Source organism: Polypterus senegalus, chromosome 12 (genome assembly GCF_016835505.1).
Source record: "Polypterus senegalus isolate Bchr_013 chromosome 12, ASM1683550v1, whole genome shotgun sequence".
NCBI lineage: Eukaryota > Metazoa > Chordata > Cladistia > Polypteriformes > Polypteridae > Polypterus > Polypterus senegalus.
Genome location: NC_053165.1, coordinates 14,072,794 through 14,093,844, shown reverse-complemented (window position 1 = coordinate 14,093,844; position 21,051 = coordinate 14,072,794). Strand labels below are relative to the sequence as shown.

The 21,051-nt window shown below is 40.0% G+C and overlaps 1 protein-coding gene across 8 annotated transcripts in view; it reads right to left on the bottom strand.

Moving 5' to 3' along the window:
- Positions 1–293: 293 nt before the first annotated feature.
- The window catches only part of LOC120540282 (microphthalmia-associated transcription factor-like), a 219,738-nt gene continuing 198,980 nt past the window's right edge, over positions 294–21,051 (bottom strand). For 3 of the 8 annotated variants that reach the window (XM_039770902.1, XM_039770900.1, XM_039770905.1), the window contains exons 5-10: positions 18,590–18,707; positions 16,951–17,070; positions 9,884–9,940; positions 7,136–7,211; positions 1,426–1,573; positions 294–1,195 (exon numbers count right to left, since the gene is read on the bottom strand). In XM_039770902.1, coding sequence (XP_039626836.1) covers positions 797–1,195; positions 1,426–1,573; positions 7,136–7,211; positions 9,884–9,940; positions 16,951–17,070; positions 18,590–18,707 — 918 coding nt within the window. In that variant the 3' untranslated portion in view covers positions 294–796. The remainder of the gene's footprint in view (positions 1,196–1,425; positions 1,574–7,135; positions 7,212–9,883; positions 9,941–16,950; positions 17,071–18,589; positions 18,708–21,051) is intronic. The other 5 variants (XM_039770901.1, XM_039770904.1, XM_039770903.1 and 2 more) reach the window with 5 other exon arrangements.

Sequence of the window (21,051 nt, the reverse complement as noted above, 5' to 3'; positions counted from 1 at the left end):
GCTTTGCAGGATCCACGATCAAAATATGGATGCAGTTTGCTTTAAACCTGATTATTGTTTTATTGTGAGTCCTGAACAGCAAGCAAGGTAGCTAGATAAAGGAATAGACAGATGTGAGAATGACAGAGAGAGAGAAATAGAAAGATGGGTATATGAGGAGTGACCCATGATAGATAGATAGATAGATAGATAGATAGAGAGAGAGGGGGGATGAATGGATAGATATATAGATGGAAAGAGAGGGGGATAGATAGATAGATAGATAGATAGATAGATAGATAGATAGATAGATAGAGGGGGATGAATGTATAGATAGACAGATGGAGAGAGAGAAAGAGGGGGATGAATGGATAGATAGATAGAGAGATTCCTGAAGCTGTCTCTGAAAGGCTTTAGGCAGCAGATATTTATCTGTCTTACACCTTAATTCTGCTAAGCTAGTCAATCTGTATTCATGCATACTCTGTACATCTATATAAAATTAAAAAAAAACAGCGTAATAACTCACATAAAATAGTAAAGAATGAGTTTCTTCTTTAAATCTACTGTAACTTGTACATCTGCACTCAGTTACTCAAAGCTACATGACTCCTACTAGCGCTGTATGCATGCAGAGCTCTCTCACTCATTCTCATCCTGCCTTTTTCAAGAATATTTGACGAAATGGACCTGCTTTACAAAGAGAAGTTAAAGAGTCGAGGAAGAATTAATGATAACAGTCTGAATGAATGCAACATTATGGTAGTTTTAAAGAAGAGGAAGCAGAGTGTAATATGAATACTGACTACATCTACTGCTAACAGCCCTGTTCATTTTCCTCCATGCTAGTGCTGCTTCTCCGGCTGCTGTTTTGTGAAGCTCCAGGGGATACAGAAGACAATAAGGGGTCAGTTACTCCCACTGGGGAAAGCGTGTCATCCATTAGCATGTCTTCTAACTTGGAACCTGCTTTTCCTGTTACATTGTAGGCACTGGGCTTATTTGTGTGTCCAAGGCCATCATTGAAGGTTATAGTTCCATCAGTTAGGTCTAGTGTTGTGGTGCGGGAGAGGTCAGAGTGTTGCTGGTAGATTTCCTGGTTGCAATCACCTAAAACAGGCTCTTGCTTAATGAGTCTTCCTGTTACGTCTGAGGAGCAGAGGCCTGGAGAGGCTACAACAGAAAGTCCATGAGCTCTGGCTTGCATCTCAAGTTCCTATGTTAAGAAAAAAAAAAGTGACATTGTTTGGAGACAAGTAGGAAAGATTTTGTTTTACATTTTCTTTTCGGTCATGCCAATAACTCAAAGCATAAATTCAACTCTTTGTGAATTTGGAAAAATATGGGCCAAATGTTTAAGAAGCAATTTACATATTATTTTAAAATGAGTTCCTAACATACAAAACAGAAACAAAACTGGCCACATGCAGTATCTGAAAGGCTCACCTGTATTCTCAGCATTAAGTGTCTGTTGGCGTGCTCCAGTTTTTTCTGTCTGTTTTCAAGTTCCTTGGACCGCTGCTGCTCTCTTTGGAGTTTGCGGATATAGTCAACTGATGCCTTCAAAATAGTTCCCTTGTTCCATCGCATATCCCTGTAATAAAAAGAAACACATCAATAACTTAATACACTTGTTAAAGCAATTCAGGGTCATGGGGAGCCAGAAAAGCCTATCCTTACAGATTTGGGTACAACGCAGAAACCAGCCCCCCAAAAAAACACCGATGTTATGGTGTTTAAAATCTACAAATTATTCTCTATATTTTTATTATTATATTTTGCTCAATCCCAACAATATTAATTCAGATGCAGGACACTTGTATAGGCATTATAATAAAAAAGGCATATTCTCTTCCCTTACACCTCAGTTTTATAACAGTTGTTCACAGCATAGTGCTAAAATGGTTTTACAGCCTGGGAAAGGAAGACTGAGCCGATATCTCGGGTTATTGATTACTTTATGGATGGACATCTGGGACAACAATTTGGTTTACAGCCTGGGAAAGGAGGACATGGCGATGTTTTAGGCAACATCAAAAAACTTTATTATCTGGGAAAAGATAGATTAAAGAGTTTGAGCAAAATTCATCCATCATATTTACAGCCAGCCAATCAGGTGCATGCAACAATCATGTGTTGTGAAACCACAGCATGAAATTTTATAATAAATATGCCTCATTTGAAAGCAACGTCAGAAGAGAAATAGTGACGATGGAAGAGCGACATCAGAAAAGAAGACAAAGACACGAATGACAAGTTTTCATCCGATCGTCAGTTAACAGAATTTTCATGAACACCGATTGCTAAACCAAATGCCACCCTGGGACATTCATCCTTGTCATCTCTAAATTTTTTTTTCATAAGCATTTTCTAAAAACGATATATATCCAGACTTTTCTATCAGTCCTATTTTATATTATTCTTTGTTCCGGTGGTATTATAATTATTCCTGTAATAAATACCATGCTGCTTTTAACTTTCTATGTTTTGTTTTAATGTCTATAGAGTGATTGAAGTAATAAATTAGATTTCTTTGAGCACCTGGTGCAGCTGGAGATTTGCCATTACCTCTGTGCTGCAAGGTTTATTAAGGCTGAGGGTGAGAGCTTCACCCAATAGTAGGGAACAGGACATCAAGTAAGGCATTCTTGACTGATAAATGGCTTATAGTCAAGAGTGCTGAGCCTCTGTATGTTTAAATGTATTTGTGTAGACCAAAAGTAATATTTAGGTCCGAGATATCATTAAAACAATGTATGTTGTTCGTACCAATAATAAGTAAGTCTCTTGAAGTGCTGAGAGAGTGATAGGCTGTGTTATTCCTAAAGCACTTGTGTGGTTTAAAGTGTTAAAGGTTAATCAGCGTGTGTGTGTCATTCTTGGGGCAATGTTGTGTTTAGGGTCTGTGTGTATGCGTATAGCTATGTATGTGTGTGTTCATCTTAAAGTACAACAGTAGACCAACCCGATAATGAACCTGATGAGTACACTTACCCTTGGGAAAAACAGGTATGGGGTAAGTAGAGGGAAATACTACGATAATACAGCCGGTAAATTACAGGCCTCACTAATGCACTGACACACACTAACACTCAAAAAGGACCAATTTGAAATTACCAGTTGATCTAACCAACATGTCTTTGGGAGCGAGAAAGGAGTACCAGAACATAATGAAGAAAACTTACACAGTCATGAGGAGAATTAGAAGTTTAAAATGTAACACATTCAGAGACATAAATCCTTATATATAATTTGATACTATCCATATGTATGGTGTTCGCGTCAATACCTCGACTCAATACAAGTTAGAACCATGCAATGGGGCTCTGCCTCTGTACTTAGAACATCACGTGGCAAACGTGGATGCAGTATTGCATGATTGGCTAAAAATGTTCGAATGCTTTAGTGACGCCACTGGACGGCTGAGTATAGTAAGTCGGTGTTGGTTCGAGCAGATAACAGTACGTTTGTTTGGTTTTTGGAACGTTGGTTTGGTGGAGTGCACTTTCCAGGACTAACATCGTCGACTGACTTAAACTCTTTGACAGCTCCACAACCGTAAGTAATTTAGAACGTATCGCCATTTGTTTGGTACATCAAAATCTATCTTTGGGCAGTTTGGTTTTGGCATCCGTCCTTCTGACATTTATTGGCAAACTGAGTAATGACGGCTGGGTATTAACAACGGTCAATGATTAAATTTTAGCCAATCCCAGATCTAAAATGACCATGCCAACATAATTATTACTCCGACTATGATTAGAGTAGTAAAATACGGCTTGTTTTGAAAATTTGTATGCCAGAAAAAATCAAATGAGGTGCGCCGAAGAGTTGAGTTCACGTCTTGCAGCCCCGTTTAAACAGGACGCTCTTTATTACATCGGCCGAAAACATCTGTTTTAAGCGCACATCAGTGCCATGATAACAAAATCATTTTGAGGACTTAAAAAAACAAAAAATTCTTTGCAGAGAAAGTATGGATTTCACAAACGTAGAATTTGTAGCCCAATTTGATCGTGCTCCCAGTCGCTAGTGAGATATAAAATTATATGTTCTTTGCAAATTGGCTGCAAGGTACATGTTACATACCACAAGTTTTATAATATACTAGCAGAATACCCGCGCTTTGCAGCGGAGAAGTAGTGTGTTAAAGAAGTAATGAAAAAGAAAAGGAAACCTTTTAATAATAACGTAACATGATTGACATTGTCATGAGTGTTGCTGTCATATATATGCCTGCCTAAATAAGTCACCCTCGCTCGCTCTTACTTTTTACCGTTCATTTAATAATGGCTAGTGGCGGAAAACTTATAAAATGGAAGGAGGATGGCTTTACCAAAACAATTATTGATGGCGAATCGATTATTCATAAAGCTTGAATTGGTGATCTGTTTTTCTGTGTTAACCTCATATTTTTCATACTTCTTCTCAAACCAAGGGGTGCAAGGGTAAAATGAATCGGGATGCGCTGAACAATGTAATCGGTGTACCAGGAAATCATGCATTGACAAAAGCTCCCCTTTGCTTGTAATGCAAAGTGTGATTAAATGCATTATTTTTTAACGCGTTATGGAGCACATGCATCGAAGCTTCTCAGCTGTGCTTGTGCTAAGAAAAGGAAAGATTTTAAAAATAACGTAACACGATTGTCAATGTAACCTTTTGTAAGTAGTGCCTGGAGGATTCAGTGTGGAGAAACTCTAGAGACAGCGTGTGTATTAACTTGTGGATTTTTCAGTGAGTATTTGGTGGCAGTGTGTGAAGTTGCTTCGAAGACGGCGTTAGCTGAGCTCAGCTCAGAACGAAATGAGATGAATGGGAGGGTGATGATGGCGTGACTCCCCACCCGCCTTAACTGTCAATCCCCACAAACACAGTCTCTCGGAATTTGCATAAGCACACCCCTTCACCTACAATTTTAACTTAGTTACAAAGTGATCAAAACTCTCGTTTATATCCTGCGTCCTCTCATTAAACTTGTATCCCGCATTCCCGTGGGCATGTGAAACGCCAGCGGTAGCCTGTCTATGAACTTAATTTAAAGTTTAGGTTTACACCGTGCTTTCTTTCCGAGGTAGCAGCACTCATGAATATGGTAGTATATGTCACTTGCTCGGTTCTTATTGTTTCGCTGCCTTCTCAATTATATAATGCATGTTTTCTTAAGCGCTTTTTGGAGGTCTTCCTGGTTTTCTACGCACTGCGTTGACATCAGTTCACGTGATTATGTGGGAGGCGTGATGATGTCACACGAAACTCCACCCCCCACGTCTTTCCAGCTTAACTCTATTACAGTTAATGGAGAAAAATACCTTCCAGTTATGACCATTAGGCGTAGAATTTCGAAATGAAACCTGCCCAACTTTTGTAAGTAAGCTGTAAGGAATGAGCCTGCCAAATTTCAGCCTTCTACCTACACGGGAAGTTGGAGAATTAGTGATGAGTGAGTGAGTGAGTGAGTGAGTCAGTGAGGGCTTTGCCTTTTATTAGTATAGATTACAAAAGACATCTTACGAAAAGAGATTTGATGAGGCTAACTAATGTCTAAGTGTACTCCAGTTCCCATGTCATAGCTCTCTCTCTCCCTGTCCTTTTCCTGAAACAATGGCATTTAATTGTGCTTCCTGACCAGTCTTGGTTTGCAGAATGTAAATCGCCCTTGGTCATGGTGAAAATTTTTTTTGCATCTTTGTAAACCAAAGGTCAGTGTTTCCCAACTCAATTGTGATGCTAAGCCAATCGCAGAACAGAGAAAATTTCAAATGGCACAGCATGAAGGATTTGCTATCACAGGAGAATGCAACTGTCTAATGGCGCACATAGGAACAAGGGAATGGGAGACAGCTCAGCCTGACTCTGCAAGCCCCAATATTGAAAAAGCCCCAAATGAAAAGTGCAGCCTAAGTGCAGATCTTTTTTGGCACAGAAGCCTAATTATGTTCTTCGTATAGTACATGGCTCATCGCCAAACAGCCCATCCATCCACTGTTCAACCCGCTATATCCTAACACAGGGTCACAGGGGTCTGCTGGAGCCAATCCCAGCCAGCACAGGGCACAAGGTAGAAAACAAACCCCGGGCAGGGCGCCAGCCCACCACAGGGCACACACACCCACACACCAAGCACACATACTAGGGACAATTTAGGATCGCCAATGCAATTAACCTGCATGTCTTTGGACTCAGACACAGGAAGAACATGCAGATTCCACGCAGGGAGGACCCGGGAAGCGAACCCAGGTCTCCTTACTGCGAGGCAGCAGCGCTACCACTGCGTCACCGTCCCACCCTTCACCAAACAGCCCCAGAATCCCAACTCAGCCACTGTCTTGCAAGGTTTGAATGTTCAACTGGTATCTATTTGGCCTTCGCCAAGGTACATTAGTTTTCCTTCAACATTACAAAGATGTGCAATTAAGATTAACACTAAACTCTCTCTGTTCCTGATTTCTACTTGAGCTGGAATCCTGCAGCCCTGAACTGGACTGAACGGTTCTTAAAATAAATGGATGAATCAGTTTTTCATGATAGTGGGATAGCATGTTTTTATCCATCTGTCTATTTTCTGAAATCCAATATAGGATTTCAAGCCATGGCCTATCTTGGCATTTGTAACAAGGCGCTATATAGGCGCCTGACCCGACACAGACTCACACAGGAGGCACCTGTAAAAACATCTTCCCCGTGATCCCCACAGGCACAACACAGTTCCCAGTACACCAAAAACACCCAAAACACACTCTTCTTTGGCACCACCACTCCTCCTCCTCCTCCCGATTCTGGCCATTGAGTGGTGGCTGCTGGCCCTTTTTAGAGTCCACCCGGAAGTGCTCCAGCTGCACGTCCGGGTTTGGCGAGTACACTGCCCATATGGGCTCAGGAGTCCCAGCTGCAGCACCCCCGGCGGCACCTACGGGACCCAACAGGGCTGCAGCCAACTCCAATTCCCATGAAGCCCTGCGGGAAACTGAGGCACCGCCATCTAGCGACCAGGGGGAGGTACTGCACAGTCCAGGGCTGCTCCTCCTAAATATACAGAAAAGGGGCATCCCCGCCGGCCACCACATTGTAAAGCAAAACACAATATCTTTTCTTAAGAAGACAATTTATACTAAATATCATTAAGATTTAATTTTAAAAATAAGTTCCAACTTACGGATCATTGGATTTTGGAATCAAGGTCCCAAGTTCCTTAATGCGATCGTTAATATTAAACCGTCTTCTTCTTTCAACTAAAAATAAATCAGTATAGTTTTAGGCAGTGGTGGTCTTTCATTGATGAGCATTGACAATTCAGTAAACTCAAGAGAGTACAACTGAACCACCCGAATAAAGGTTACATTTAAAAGTCTCGGCTAGCCACTTCACAAAATTAAAACAAAAAAATGGAAAAAGTTTATAAAGACACTCCGCTTGGTGTAGGCTGATAGAGGCCCATGCTGGTATCAATGCCTATGGTGATATATTAATAAAATAATACCTATTATGTACATTTATTCATCCATTATAATGGTATTGAATTTTAATGAGATGAGAGAATAGTGTCTAGGAAGAAGAAGACAACCCCCAAACACTTTTATGTTTAGTGTTCTAACATGAATAAAGCAATGAAATTTTGTGACGGTAATCGCAGAACATAAAACTAATTTATATGCCAATATGTTGAATGTTGCTACTCCTCTTTCAACAAATGGTTCAAGTAAGTAAGAAATCGAGGTGGTAAACATACAGTTATATGAAAAATTTTGGGAACCCCTCTTAATTCTTTGGATTTTTGTTTCTCATTGGCTGAGCTTACAAAGTAGCAACTTCCTTTTAATATCTGACATGACTTATGGACACAGTAGGATTTCAGCAGTGTCATTAAGTTTATTGGATTAACAGAAAATATGCAATATGCATCATAACAAAATTAGACAGGTGCATAAATGTGGGCACCCCAACAGAGATATGACATCAATACTTAGTTGAGCCTCCTTTTGCTCCTTTGAGCCTCTAGACGCTGTCCTCCTGTAGCCTGTGATGAGTGTCTGGATTCTGGATGGAGGTATTTCTGTCCATTCTTCATACAAAATCTCTCCAGTTCAGTTCAATTTGATGGACAGCCTGCTTCAAATCATCCCATAGATTTTCGATGATATTCAAGTAGGGGACTGTGACGGCCATTCCAGAACATTGTACTTCTCCCTCTGCATGAATGCCTTTGTAGATTTCCAACTGTGTTTTGGGTCGTTGTCTTGTTGGAATATCCAACCCCTGCTTAAGTAACTTCAACTTTGTGACTGATGCTTGAACATTATCCTGAAGAATTTGTTGATATTGAGTTGAATTCATCTGACCCTCGACTTTAACAAGGGCCCCAGTCCCTGAATTGGCCACACAGCCCCACAGCATGATGGGACCTCCACCAAATGTGACAGTAGGTAGCAGGTGTTTCTCTTGAAATGCGGTGTTCTTCTTCCGCCATGCAAAGCGCTTTTTGTTTTGACCAAATAACTCAATTTTTGTCTCATCAGTCCAAAGCACTTTGTTCCAAAATGACTCTGGCTTGTCTAAATGAGCATTGGCATACAACAAGCGAGAGTGCAGAAAGGGCTTCTTTCTCATCACCCTGCCATACAGATGTACTTTGTGCAAATTGCACTGAATTGTAGAACGATGTACAGATACACCATCTGCAGTGAGATGTTCTCACAGGTCTTTGGCGGTGATCTGTGGCTTGTCTGTCACCATTCTCACAATCCTGCCTATATGCCCGCTCCTGTATTTTTCTTGGCCTGCCAGACCTGCTGGGTTGGTTTAAAAGCAACTGTGCCTGTGGCCTTCCATTTCCTGATTTTATTCCTTACAGTTGAAACTGACAGTTTAAACCTCTCAGATCGCTTGTTGTAGCCTTCACCAAAACCATGAGACTGAACAATCTTTGTTTTCAGATCTTTTGAGAGTTGCTTTGAGGATCCCATGCTGCCTGTCACTTTTCAGAGGAGAGTCAAAGGGGGGCACAACTTGCAATTAACCACCTTAAATACCTTTTACCACTCATGATTGGACACTCCAGTCTATGAAGTTCAAGGCTTAATGAGCTCATCCAACCAAGTAATCAGCATTGAGCAGTGACAGGCATTCAAATCAGCAACATGACAAGGGGACCCACATTTGTGCACAGCCAGTTTGATTTAATTTCATACAACTAAAAACTGCTTCACTAAAAATCTTTGTTTGGAAAACACCGCAGTACTCGGATGTTCCTAGGAAATGAAAAACATACCACTGTTATCTTTTGTGTTGAAAGGAGAGTCAATTATTATGCAGGCTGAGAGGGGTTCCCAAACTTTTTCATACGACTGTATGTCTAACAAAGTAAACCATCAAAATAATCAAGGACTTGCTTATAATAAGAACTATCTAACAGTAATACGTATAAGCAGAATATAATCAGACGAATATATCAAATTAATATATACTGTATAAAGAAACAAAAAACTAGGTAACACAGTAACGCTCTATTCAGAAAGTACATAGAGTCAGCACAGTAATAGTAATCAAGCAGGTGAAAATAATTCAGACATAAAACGGAAACAATATTACAATAATGCGAAAAAGAAAAACGTGAATTCCACATGAATACTCGTTTACAGCACATACAGTACATAAGTGAAAACAGGTGAATAGTAATATTCTCAAGAGCAAATCTGGGATCCACGGGTGAGGCGTGAAGACTGCTGCTGGGCTGAGAGTGGTTCAGAGCAGGTGTCGCCAGGGCAAGCAGACAGCAATGAAATGACATGAGCGATATCTCCTTTGGGCCTAGGATAAATATCAGCCATCTGTGACAGGGATTTTTAAGGATTGTAGCATAAAACTGATCATTTTTCTACTGCGCAAAATCTACTCTGAAACTTACTTAAATTGTGATTGTCTTTTTTCTGTCGTTCTTTTGCCAAAGCTCTTGCCTCAGCTTCTGAAAACAAGGAAAACACTGTAATACATAGCAATAAAGTTTCAGAAACATACTTTAAACATAACAATTTCATTGCAATGAAAAACAAAAAGGAGAACACTTTAAACAATTAAAAGTTTCACCAAAATCAGCTGTAGAGGACTCTGAATGGGCAAAAGTGAATAACAATGTCAAATCGGAGCATTTAGCTTCCATATTGTGTGCAATATTCTGCCCACGTTATACTCATTACTCTTACTGCATTGCACTAATCATATGGTATTAACTTTAAAATGAAAAGACTATATTTATCCTATAAATGTTAGCAAAATAAGATTTGTGAGATATAAAAAGCTCTTATCACTTGACCTCGCTGAGATTTCTTCACAACTAAGTAATGCATAATTTACACCAAACTTCAATCTCTCATAGTACGTGCAGAACACAAGTCTGACATGAGCATATGACAGTGTTATAAACGGGACTACTTCTCATTTACTTTGCTTTTCTAGTGGTGTCTTGTACAGATTCATAGTTGACAAAAATGTCAGTAACAACAGAAAAGCCCAACATCTCTTCAAGCAGGCTGCTGAGCAAGGAGGAAGTGGCCAGAGCAACTCTTTGCTAGACAGTCACTAGACAGTAACAGTCGATGGACATTTGCTTATTATATGACTGTACTTCTCTGTTAGAATGATATTGATTGTTATGTGCAAATGGGAAATTATCAAAATGACAACTCTCTTGATATGTTCAAGTCAAGTCAAGTTGGGGAGCATGCAATAGTACAGTGTGTTGTCGCACCCACTACACGACGAAACAACTTGTGATCCCGATTTGCAACCCTCCAGGCAGATATGCAGTCCAGTCCCACCCTCCGGAAATGACCCTCTATCTGCCACAGCCAGGTGTTACGTGGGCGACCCCTTGGCCTGGTCCAGCCACTCAGGTCCCCAACAATTAGGATCTTACAAGCTGGATCACCCTCTGGGAAACACACCACATGGCCGTAGTGCCATAACTGACGCTCCCTCACAGTGCAGGTAATGTGCCTCATTTGGGACTGCATGAGCAAATCAAAGTTAAACCAGCAGTACCCAAGGATTTTCTGGAGAGACACAGTACCAAAGGAGTCCAGTCTTCATCTCAGGTCACTGGATAGCATCCATGTCTCGCAACCATAGAGCAAGACAGGAAGCACCAGGACTCTAGAGACTTGGACCTTCGTCCTTTTTCCGAGATATCGGGAACACCACACACCCCTTTCCAGCGACCTTGTAACCCCCCCATGATATGTTGTGAATTATAAAACACTGGTAGATACATGCAACAAACCAACTGGCCTACAGTGACCAGATAAACTTTTGTTGCATCTTCTTCTTCTGTCTAGGATGCAGGGTGAATTTGTCCCCTGGCATATGATCCCCCACTGCTCTCTGCCCTTGCTGCCACAGTAAAGAATGTACCACCATTCTAGCATCTTTCCTTTAATCTGTTTAGATACTTACATCACAAGTATATCCATGAAGAACAGCAACCCATAAAGTAAAGCCTGTTTTCCTTGCGGTCCTTCTCTTGTGGGTATCAGAAGTCATTTTTAGCTATCTTTGTGGCGTGGCCAACTCAAAGAAGGGGTATTTTGTGTCTTTACGTCTGGCAAATCTCCATTGCTCACCTGCTGGAATAAGCTGTGGTCTTTGGGAGAAAGCCGAGCACCAAATTTATTGGTGGAGTTGATGGGCTTTTTTGAATTACCAGAGTTGCATTTACATCAGAAACGGAGAAGTTGATGAACTGCTTCAGATTACTCTAATCAGTAATATCTACTGGACCCTCTTGAATGGACCACAAGTCCACAACAGTGTACACTTATTTTCACTCATAAAGGACCAATTTAGAGCCAGCAAATATTCAAGCATACACATCTTCAGTATAACAAGTGCAATTTGTATATTTTGTAAAGAACTTTTATTACTACTGTATTCGGTTTGTTACACACTGAGTCGACTGCATCTTCAATTTCGTTGTTCCTTTGTAAAAGTGACAATGACAATAAAGAGCTATCTATCTATCCCTTCCTACTATACAACGCGATCTATCTATTCCTTCCTACTATACAATACTATCTATCTATCTATCTATCTATCTATCTATCTATCTATCTATCTATCTATCTATCTATCTATCTATCTATCTATCTATCTATCTGTCCCTTCCTACTATACTATACTATTTATCTATCTATCTATCTATCCCTTCCTACTATACTATCTATCTATCTATCTATCGGAGATTCTGGGCAGCTCGAGATTCCGCTAGACTAGTAAAAGCAAGACAGTGGGCCTGTCTGTCATGTTTTTATGAAGATGTGGTGTATTTAGGGAAACACGTAGTTAACTGACTGCTCCAGGTTCCCTATGCTCATGCCCCAGAAAGCACGTGTGCAGTTGTGGGATGCTTTGAATTCTGTGAGTCAGACACTAGTCAGTACCGAGTTACACATCTCAAGTGGGCTTTAGCGGCATCAGGGGAGGTGAATTAGAGACTTTATATCAGTCTCTGTGTTGGCCTTTTTATAGTCCTTTTCATCTGTAAGGAATTTGATAAACAGAAAAATGCAAATTTGAGTTCCTGTGTACTCCTTTACGGCTCGTAAAAGTGAAACTGTTAACGTTATCAGACAAGGACAATGGAGCACAACTAAAAATGGCTTTGTTTTTTTTTATTTAATATTCTTTCATTCAGTTTCATTTTTAACATTAAAAGATTACATTTATTAAAAAATATTCTAAAAAAAACTGACATTGTAGTCTGCCAAATGCTATATACAGAATATCACAGAGTTCAGTAGTGCTTTGTACAGAATTATCTCTATCATAACAGTTTATTACAAAGTTAACAAAATATAATATATATCAATATAACAGCTACACTTAATTCACAATACAAATACAAATTCTGCTCTGAAAAAGAATGAATGCAATGTAAAGAAAAGGATGACAATTTATTTGGCAATTTTTCGCTTTTAGATAAAATTTAAAGTAATTCATCGTTAGTTATTATTAGTCAAAAGTACCAGTTACATATGGCAAATGCACAACCTGAACTCAAACAAAAACAATAATCATTAAATGTCACTTTATATTTAGGATTTTTATATTATGCAAACTATGAAATATGAAGTGCTATCATGTAAAATTGAAAGAAATGATATCATTGAGAAAACCTTGAAGAAACGGCATTGCCCTGTTACATTGATCAATAAAAGAGATGATTATTGGTAAAGAGTTATCAATGAATGCATGTTTTTTGAATGAGGCTTTTAGATAAATCAGTAATGCTGTTTTGGGAGTGAATTATCTTGAACAGTATGTCAATTTGTTGTATATAACTTTTCTCCGGTATCATGGAAGCCCAGCGTCAACTCACCCACTATTACTAACCCACCTCTAGTGTCATGTAAGATGTCAGCCAGCATCTTTCACCACATGTGTGAAACACAATAACTCTTTTAATACCTTTCCTGTTTATAATGTTGCAATAGCACCTAACATGCCACTGTGCAGTGACTACAATGCAGCGGGCACACCCTTGCAAAAAAACAGTAATGTTAACTGCGCAGGGGGAGTGAACCATGGTGGATACTAAACGGCAACCACAATCTGAGTTATTTCTGAAATAATGCCATAATAGAATGCCGCTCTTACCCAGTGGCCTCTGCCATTGTGTAGTCTTTTATTGATATTAGGAAAACAAGAAACTTTTCACATACTTAACTACTTGTGTGTCCATCCTTATTCCAAACTCACTTATTCCATTCAAGGGTCATGAGGCCTGTAGTCTATCCCCGCAGCAGTGACAAAACCAGGGGCAACCGATCCTAAATGACATTTTAGTCCATCGCAGGGCATGTTCCACATGGTCATTGTCCTAGTGGAGTGTGTATGCTGTCATCTGTCTGTGTAGGTTTTTCTCTGGGACGTCCAGTTTTCCAAAGACATTCCCATTTAAGTTTATTAAGAATTCCAACTTGGCCCTGTGTGAGTGTTGAGTGTATTGCTGGTCCAGGGTTGTCCACAGTTACCTTCTGCCTGATGCTTAAAGCTGCTAGAATTGACTCAGGCCGCCTAAGACACTAAATTGGATTAAGTAGATTTGGAAACTGAGGTACTAGTTCTTCTTTTTGCTGCTTCTGAATACTTTTAGCTTTTGTATTTCAAAAATAAACAACGTTTAAATTAATGTCTACTTTCTAAAGACTTGTACTTAATTAATGGATTCCCTTGTATTTCAGATTCTTACTGGATTCTTGAGACTTTGTTTTTGGTTAGCTATCTGGGATTTGAAACATTATCATTCAGTTTCCTGGCATTGATCCTTACCTTTTGTCTCAACCACCTTTTTTTTCTTTCCTGTTACCCAAGTGCTTGCCTACCTACTCCAGTGCCACTACAATAAATAGATAGATACAGACAAGACCTTGCCTTAGTAACGATCAAGAATGTATTTGGTTTTAGTTTGGAAACATAAAATGTTTCATTTTCATTTTCAATATTCATTTATTGCACCACTCTGTCATACAGTGGGCAGAACTGCTGCCTCGCAGTTAGGAGACCTGGGTTCGTTTCCCGAGTCCTCCCAGCATTGAATTTCCATGTTCTCCCCGTGTCTGCGTGGTTTCCTCCCACAGTCCAAAGACATGCAGTTTAGGTGCATTGGCGATTCTAAATTGTCCCTGGTGTGTGCTTGGTGTGTGTGTGCCCTGTGGTGGGCTGGTGCCCTGCCTGGAGTTTGTTCCTGCCTTGCGCCCTGTGTTGTCTGGGATTGGCTCCAGCAGACCCCCGTGACCCTGTAGTTAGGATATAGCGGGTTGGGCAATGACTGACTGACATTATACGCAGTGCACCACACCCAAATTACACAAAGCAAAATGAATTCGAACAACTAAAGTGAACATTTTAAAAAAATGTTTCAATCAAATTTCATCAAAACTAGTCCCCCCACCATGGGCATGGCCTCATTTAAAGTGCTATCGGCTTGGTATGGTTAACTGAAAAGGAATGAAGAAAACTGCTATTTCATGAGTGGTTTCAGGAACCATGGGAAAAAACACACAGTGGAAGTTAAACAGGAACAGATTTGTGATGTTAATGGGAAACAGCGTACACAAACTGGACCGTAACTTGGGGGCAGCAAGAATTGAATCCTCCATAATTTGAGACCTCACTGTAAGTTATCTGCGGTGGGCTGGCGCCCTGCCCGGGATTTGCTCCTGCCTTGCGCCCTGTGTTGGCAGGGATTGGCTCCAGCAGACCCCCGTGACCCTGTGTTAGGATGTAGCGGGTTTGATAATGACTGACTGACTGACTGTAAGTTACTCACAAGTGAATCCCAAGATTATGTTAGGTAGTTAAACATCAGGAAAATTAATACGTTATGATCAACTGGATTATAAAGCACAAAACTGTAAGTTATTAGTGTATGTGAATGAGAGACAGTATTAAAAATGAAAACCATAATATATGGCCCAAGATACAATACATTGAAGTTCTCTTCTTATACTTTAAGTTATGATATCCTAACCTTTGAAAATTTGTTCTGTTAAAAAACCTAGTATGCTGTTAAAACATAATTTATGACATTTTTAACAAATTACAAAATATGCAAAAAAAAAAAACTTCACTCCTGCATCTTTTACTATCAACAAAATACACTCACCTAAAGGATTATTAGGAACACCTGTTCAATTTCTCATTAATGCAATTATCTAATCAACCAATCACATGGCAGTTGCTTCACTGCATTTAGGGGTGTGGTCCTGGTCAAGACAATCTCCTGAACTACAAACTGAATGTCAGAATGGGAAAGAAAGGTGATTTAAGCAATTTGGAGCGTGGCATGGTTGTTGGTGCCAGACGGGCCGGTCTGAGTATTTCACAATCTGCTCAGTTACTGGGATTTTCACGCACAACCATTTCTAGGGTTTACAAAGAATGGTGTGAAAAGGGAAAAACATCCAGTATGCGGCAGTCCTGTGGGCGAAAATGCCTTGTTGATGCTAGAGGTCAGAGGAGAATGGGCCGACTGATTCAAGCTGACAGAAGAGCAACTTTGACTGAAATAACCACTCGTTACAACCGAGGTATGCAGCAAAGCATTTGTGAAACCACAACACGCACAACCTTGAGGCGGATGGGCTACAACAGCAGAAGACCCCACCGGGTACCACTCATCTGCACTACGAATAGGAAAAAGAGGCTACAATTTGCACGAGCTCACCAAAATTGGACAGTTGAAGACTGGAAAAATGTTGCCTGGTCTGATGAGTCTCGATTTCTGTCTCGAGTCAGAATTTGGCGTAAACAGAATGAGAACATGGATCCATCATGCCTTGTTACCACTGTGCAGGCTGGTGGTGGTGGTGGTGTAATGGTGTGGGGGATGTTTTCTTGGCACACTTTAGGCCCCTTAGTGCCAATTGGGCATCGTTTAAATGCCACGGGCTACCTGAGCATTGTTTCTGACCATGTCCATCCCTTCATGACCACCATGTACCCATCCTCTGATGGCTACTTCCAGCAGGATAATGCACCATGTCACAAAGCTCGAATCATTTCAAATTGGTTTCTTGAACATGACAATGAGTTCACTGTACTAAAATGGCCCCCACAGTCACCAGATCTCAACCCAATAGAGCATCTTTGGGATGTGGTGGAACGGGAGCTTCGTGCCCTGGATGTGCATCCCACAAATCTCCATCAACTGCAAGATGCTATCCTATCAATATGGGCCAACATTTCTAAAGAATGCTTTGAGCACCTTGTTGAATCAATGCCACGTAGAATTAAGGCAGTTCTGAAGGCGAAAGGGGGTCAAACACCGTATTAGTATGGTGTTCCTAATAATCCTTTAGGTGAGTGTAATTCTTAACAGAAAAACTGCAGAAAATATTTCTGTTTTTGGCAGGTTTACTCTAAAGTTTATCAAGCACAGACAATGAAGACACTGGAAATGTAAATGATGACACATACCTACTGGAAAACCTTCAGTTCTTTGATAGTTTTCAAACTTTCCGCACGATCCCGACTTGTCCAGTATATGCATCATGGCAGGAGCTGGGGTAACTAATTGGCACATATGTTTTGTTGGGTCTTTTGCATTGCACACAATATGGAGATTTATGTATTATTCAGTTATTAAACAAAAGTAACAATGGAAATCTAAGCTGTAAAATTTCTCTGAAGGCTCATTCTGAAGGGTTTCTACCTACAGTATTAGTTGTGGACTCTTCGTTCCTTCCCATAATACTAACACAAACTCATGTATCAATAATTATGTTTTTTTTTAGCGAATGAGATTTTTGACTTACAGTAATGATCATGACATTTATACAATATTCTGAATACAATACAAGTGCTCTAACTTGAGAATAAGAGTCCAGGATTGTGCAAAAATGTTTATGCTTATTTTACCTAAATGTTTCAGCTTCTTCATTTTCTAGTAATAATCAGAGGTGGGTAGAGTAGCCAGAAATTGTCCTCAAGTAAGAGTAGCGTTACTTCAGAATAATATTACTCAAGTTGAAGTAAAAAGGAGTCCACCAAAAACTTACTCAAGTAAGAGTAAAAAAGTACTTGGTGAAAAGACTACTCAAGTACTGAGTAACTGTTATGAACGTTAATAAATGATTGATTTTTTAGAAATGTTGTAATAAGACAGACAAAAATATAAAATAATGTGCAAATTTCCAAATAATAAAATAAAAAAAGGAGTAAAAATAAATCACATCTTTACAAAATAAAGATGCACAAATAACACAAAGTTCCAAATCTCAGTTTTTCACGAAGCCGGTACCTACAGTAGGTAACGTGTATGTTTGAACAGTGCAAACTTCTTACATGATGAGATATCCTGTACACTGACAGTATAATACTGCATATGCACTTTGTGGTGTAGCGGGTCCACAGCTTCAAAAAAAAAAAAAAGGCCAGTTTCAAATCCATAAAGCCGTGTTCGCTCTCCGCGGGCGAAACTGCACGACCTCGGGGAGTTAATGAGGTAGTTGGAGCGAGTCGCACCTGCATGTGCAGGTCCGATCGTTCTCAATTGATTTATTGGCTTCCTGCGGCGTGCGATTAAGGCCCACGGAGATGGGTGTGTATATAAATACGGGTCAGCACAAAAAAGAAGGGGGAATCAAAGAAAAGGAGAAAAGACATGAAAGGCAGGCTTGGGAACGACGATCTGGTTCTTGCAGTGAAGCTGTGACCGTTTAGCAGTGAACAGGAGCCCCGCATGACTAAAAAGTCTCTCACAGGCTACAAGACGCAGGAAGTTTGGGTGGGGTCATGTGACTGCATGGCTACGTCTGATTGGTGAAACAGTCATGCAGTAGATCCACTGGCAACTTCTCTCTTGCAAAAATATAGTTTAATGTAGAAATGGAATAAAGTAAGTGTGGCCCAATGTAGCGGAGTAAGAGTAGCGTTTCTTCTTCACAAATGTACTCAAGTAAAAGTAAAAAGTATGGTGCAGTAAAACTACTCTTAGAAGTATAATTTTTTTTAAAAAGTTACTCAAGTAAATGTAACTCGTTACTACCCACCTCTGGTAAATAATACATAACTAACCTCAACCAATAAAAGATTACATTCAAAGCGTCATAAATACCTGTGAATTCTCTTTTAATGTTGGGCACATTCGCAGGGCACGAGTTGCTTATGGAGAGGTTTGTGGGTGGCAGCCCGGGATTATTGTACATATCGAGAAGATTTGCAGAAACAGGAAGCTGAAAAAGAACAGAAGTCTACATCTTAATACCGATCACTTTATGAACCTGACAATTAGAATACAAGGGCATCACATTGGGACACTGAGTATAAGGCAGAAAGCAACTATGAATTGCAGGACACCTTCAAACATGCACATCCACAAAGAGCCAACATTTAGAAACACTGATAAAACCAATATGGGTGTGGAAAGTGTGACAAATCCAAAAGCACCTGAGCAGCATGTACAAGAACACAAGACTACACTCAATGAACATGTAGGTCAAAAATGGAAGAGGCTTCATCAAACTGTCCTTGATTAAGGAGACAGAAAATGGCAATCAATCAGAAATTAGTAGCATCAAAAGCCACCAGCAGGAACATTCCTTGTATTACTTCCTACATTTGTTGGTAATTATTTAAGAAAATCTTATAAAATATAATTTGTGTTCTACATGTAAACAGTACTGTGCTCTGTTATTTTTGTATTTGGGTTGTAACTTGCTGCCTTGCTAGTAGCCTTTGCATGTAGAAGAGTGACAACAGCACAGATTATTCAGTCATCATTCATTTTTAGGATCTCCAGCTATTCATCATTTCATCACCAAAACCATTTCATTTAGTTCAACGTTATAAGCTTTCAGCATTAGGCACATGGCAGGAAACAACTCTGAGCAAGACGCCAGTCCACATTAGGCAGCAGTAATGCACATGTCCACCATCATTCAGGGAATTAAATATATACAGTATAGACATTTAACAGTGGTAGCACTGCTGCCTCGCAGTAAGGTGACCAGGGTTTGGATCCTGGGTTCTCCCCGCGTGAAGTTTGCATGCTCTTCCTGTATTTGTGTGTATCAAAAGACATGCAGGATAGGTGAACTGTAAACGTTAAATTGACACTTTGGTGTGTGGCTTTGTATTTGTATGCTCTGCCCCATCTGTGTGATAGACTGGTACTCTTGTCTAGGGTTCGTTCCTCCCTTGCTCCTCATGCTGGATGGGGTAGGTTCCAGCAGTCACCCACGACCCTGGTCTGAACTGAATGGGTTGGAAAGTGACATGACATATAATATCTTAAGGAGCACTCTAACCAAGAAGATTAAATATTTCTGCTTTTCTGGATAAAGGGGCAGCAAAGAGTGAGGTCTTTTTACATGTTGTGTATAGATAATGATAGTTCCATTCTGTATAACTGCAGCATACATAGTGGACCTTATTCATTTAAAATGGAGACCTGGAGCCCAGGATCAAGTCATCCCAAAGGGAGTTCTACAAGGTCACCATGAAAGATATCACTATATGGTAGATGAATGTTCATTCCATTAGGAGTAAATTAATTTGAGCAGGAGCTGTGCAGTGGTCTAGTGGACGTATGACAGATATGTCTTTTGCAAAAGAAGACCAACTGCCAATCATAACAGGTATGGTAAGTGTATTGCAAGGTCTAGCAGGTGCATCCTTCTTGTTTGGGGCTATAATGACTATACTTTTAGTATTTTAATGTCTAATATCAGCATCCAGGACGTTTGGTGGGGAAAATAACATTCTAGAAAAAATTCATCACATTGTCAAACATACTTAATCCAGTTCAGAGTCATAGGCAATATCAAAATAATAAAAATACTAATTTAGAAATGAAAAGATAAATAAAGGGTGGCCCAGATCTAATTATGCAATTTTCACTGCGCTGTAACTTATTAAGTTTATTACATAGAGAATCACCCGAAAAATCCCGGACCATCGAGAAGTGTGCGAACTGACGACATGAAGAATCGTCTTCGTGACGAACTGGAATCGTCATCGCATAAATCAAAGTCATCCAGACGATCTGGATCTGCATAATTAGATCTGGACCACCCTGTACATGACCAGTGGCCACAAACTATTTAAGATCATTTATCTTAATAAATGCACTATATGAAATTATAGAAAAAATAGTATAATCTATAGAGACAGACAATAAATTCAGAATAGAAGATAAATGTTTGTGTCAGGCTTTGATTATTAATAAAATATCATCCTCACTTCCTTTAGTATCACTTTCTCAGTGAACATGGAGAGGCTTGGGTTGTATTTACAAGACTTTCCTGCATCAACAAGCAATGGCACACTCACACCAAGCAGACACATAGGGACAATTTAGAATCGCCAATGCACCTAACCTACATGTCTTTGGACTGTTGGAGGAAACCCACGCAGACACGGGGAGAACATGCAAACTCCACGCAGGGAGGACCCGGGAAGCGAACCCGGGTCTCCTAACTGCAAGGCAGCAGTGCTACCACTGCGCCACTGTGCCGCCGATATATAAACATGTATATCTTAAACAGTATAGAAATACAGATATTTCATTGTAACTGT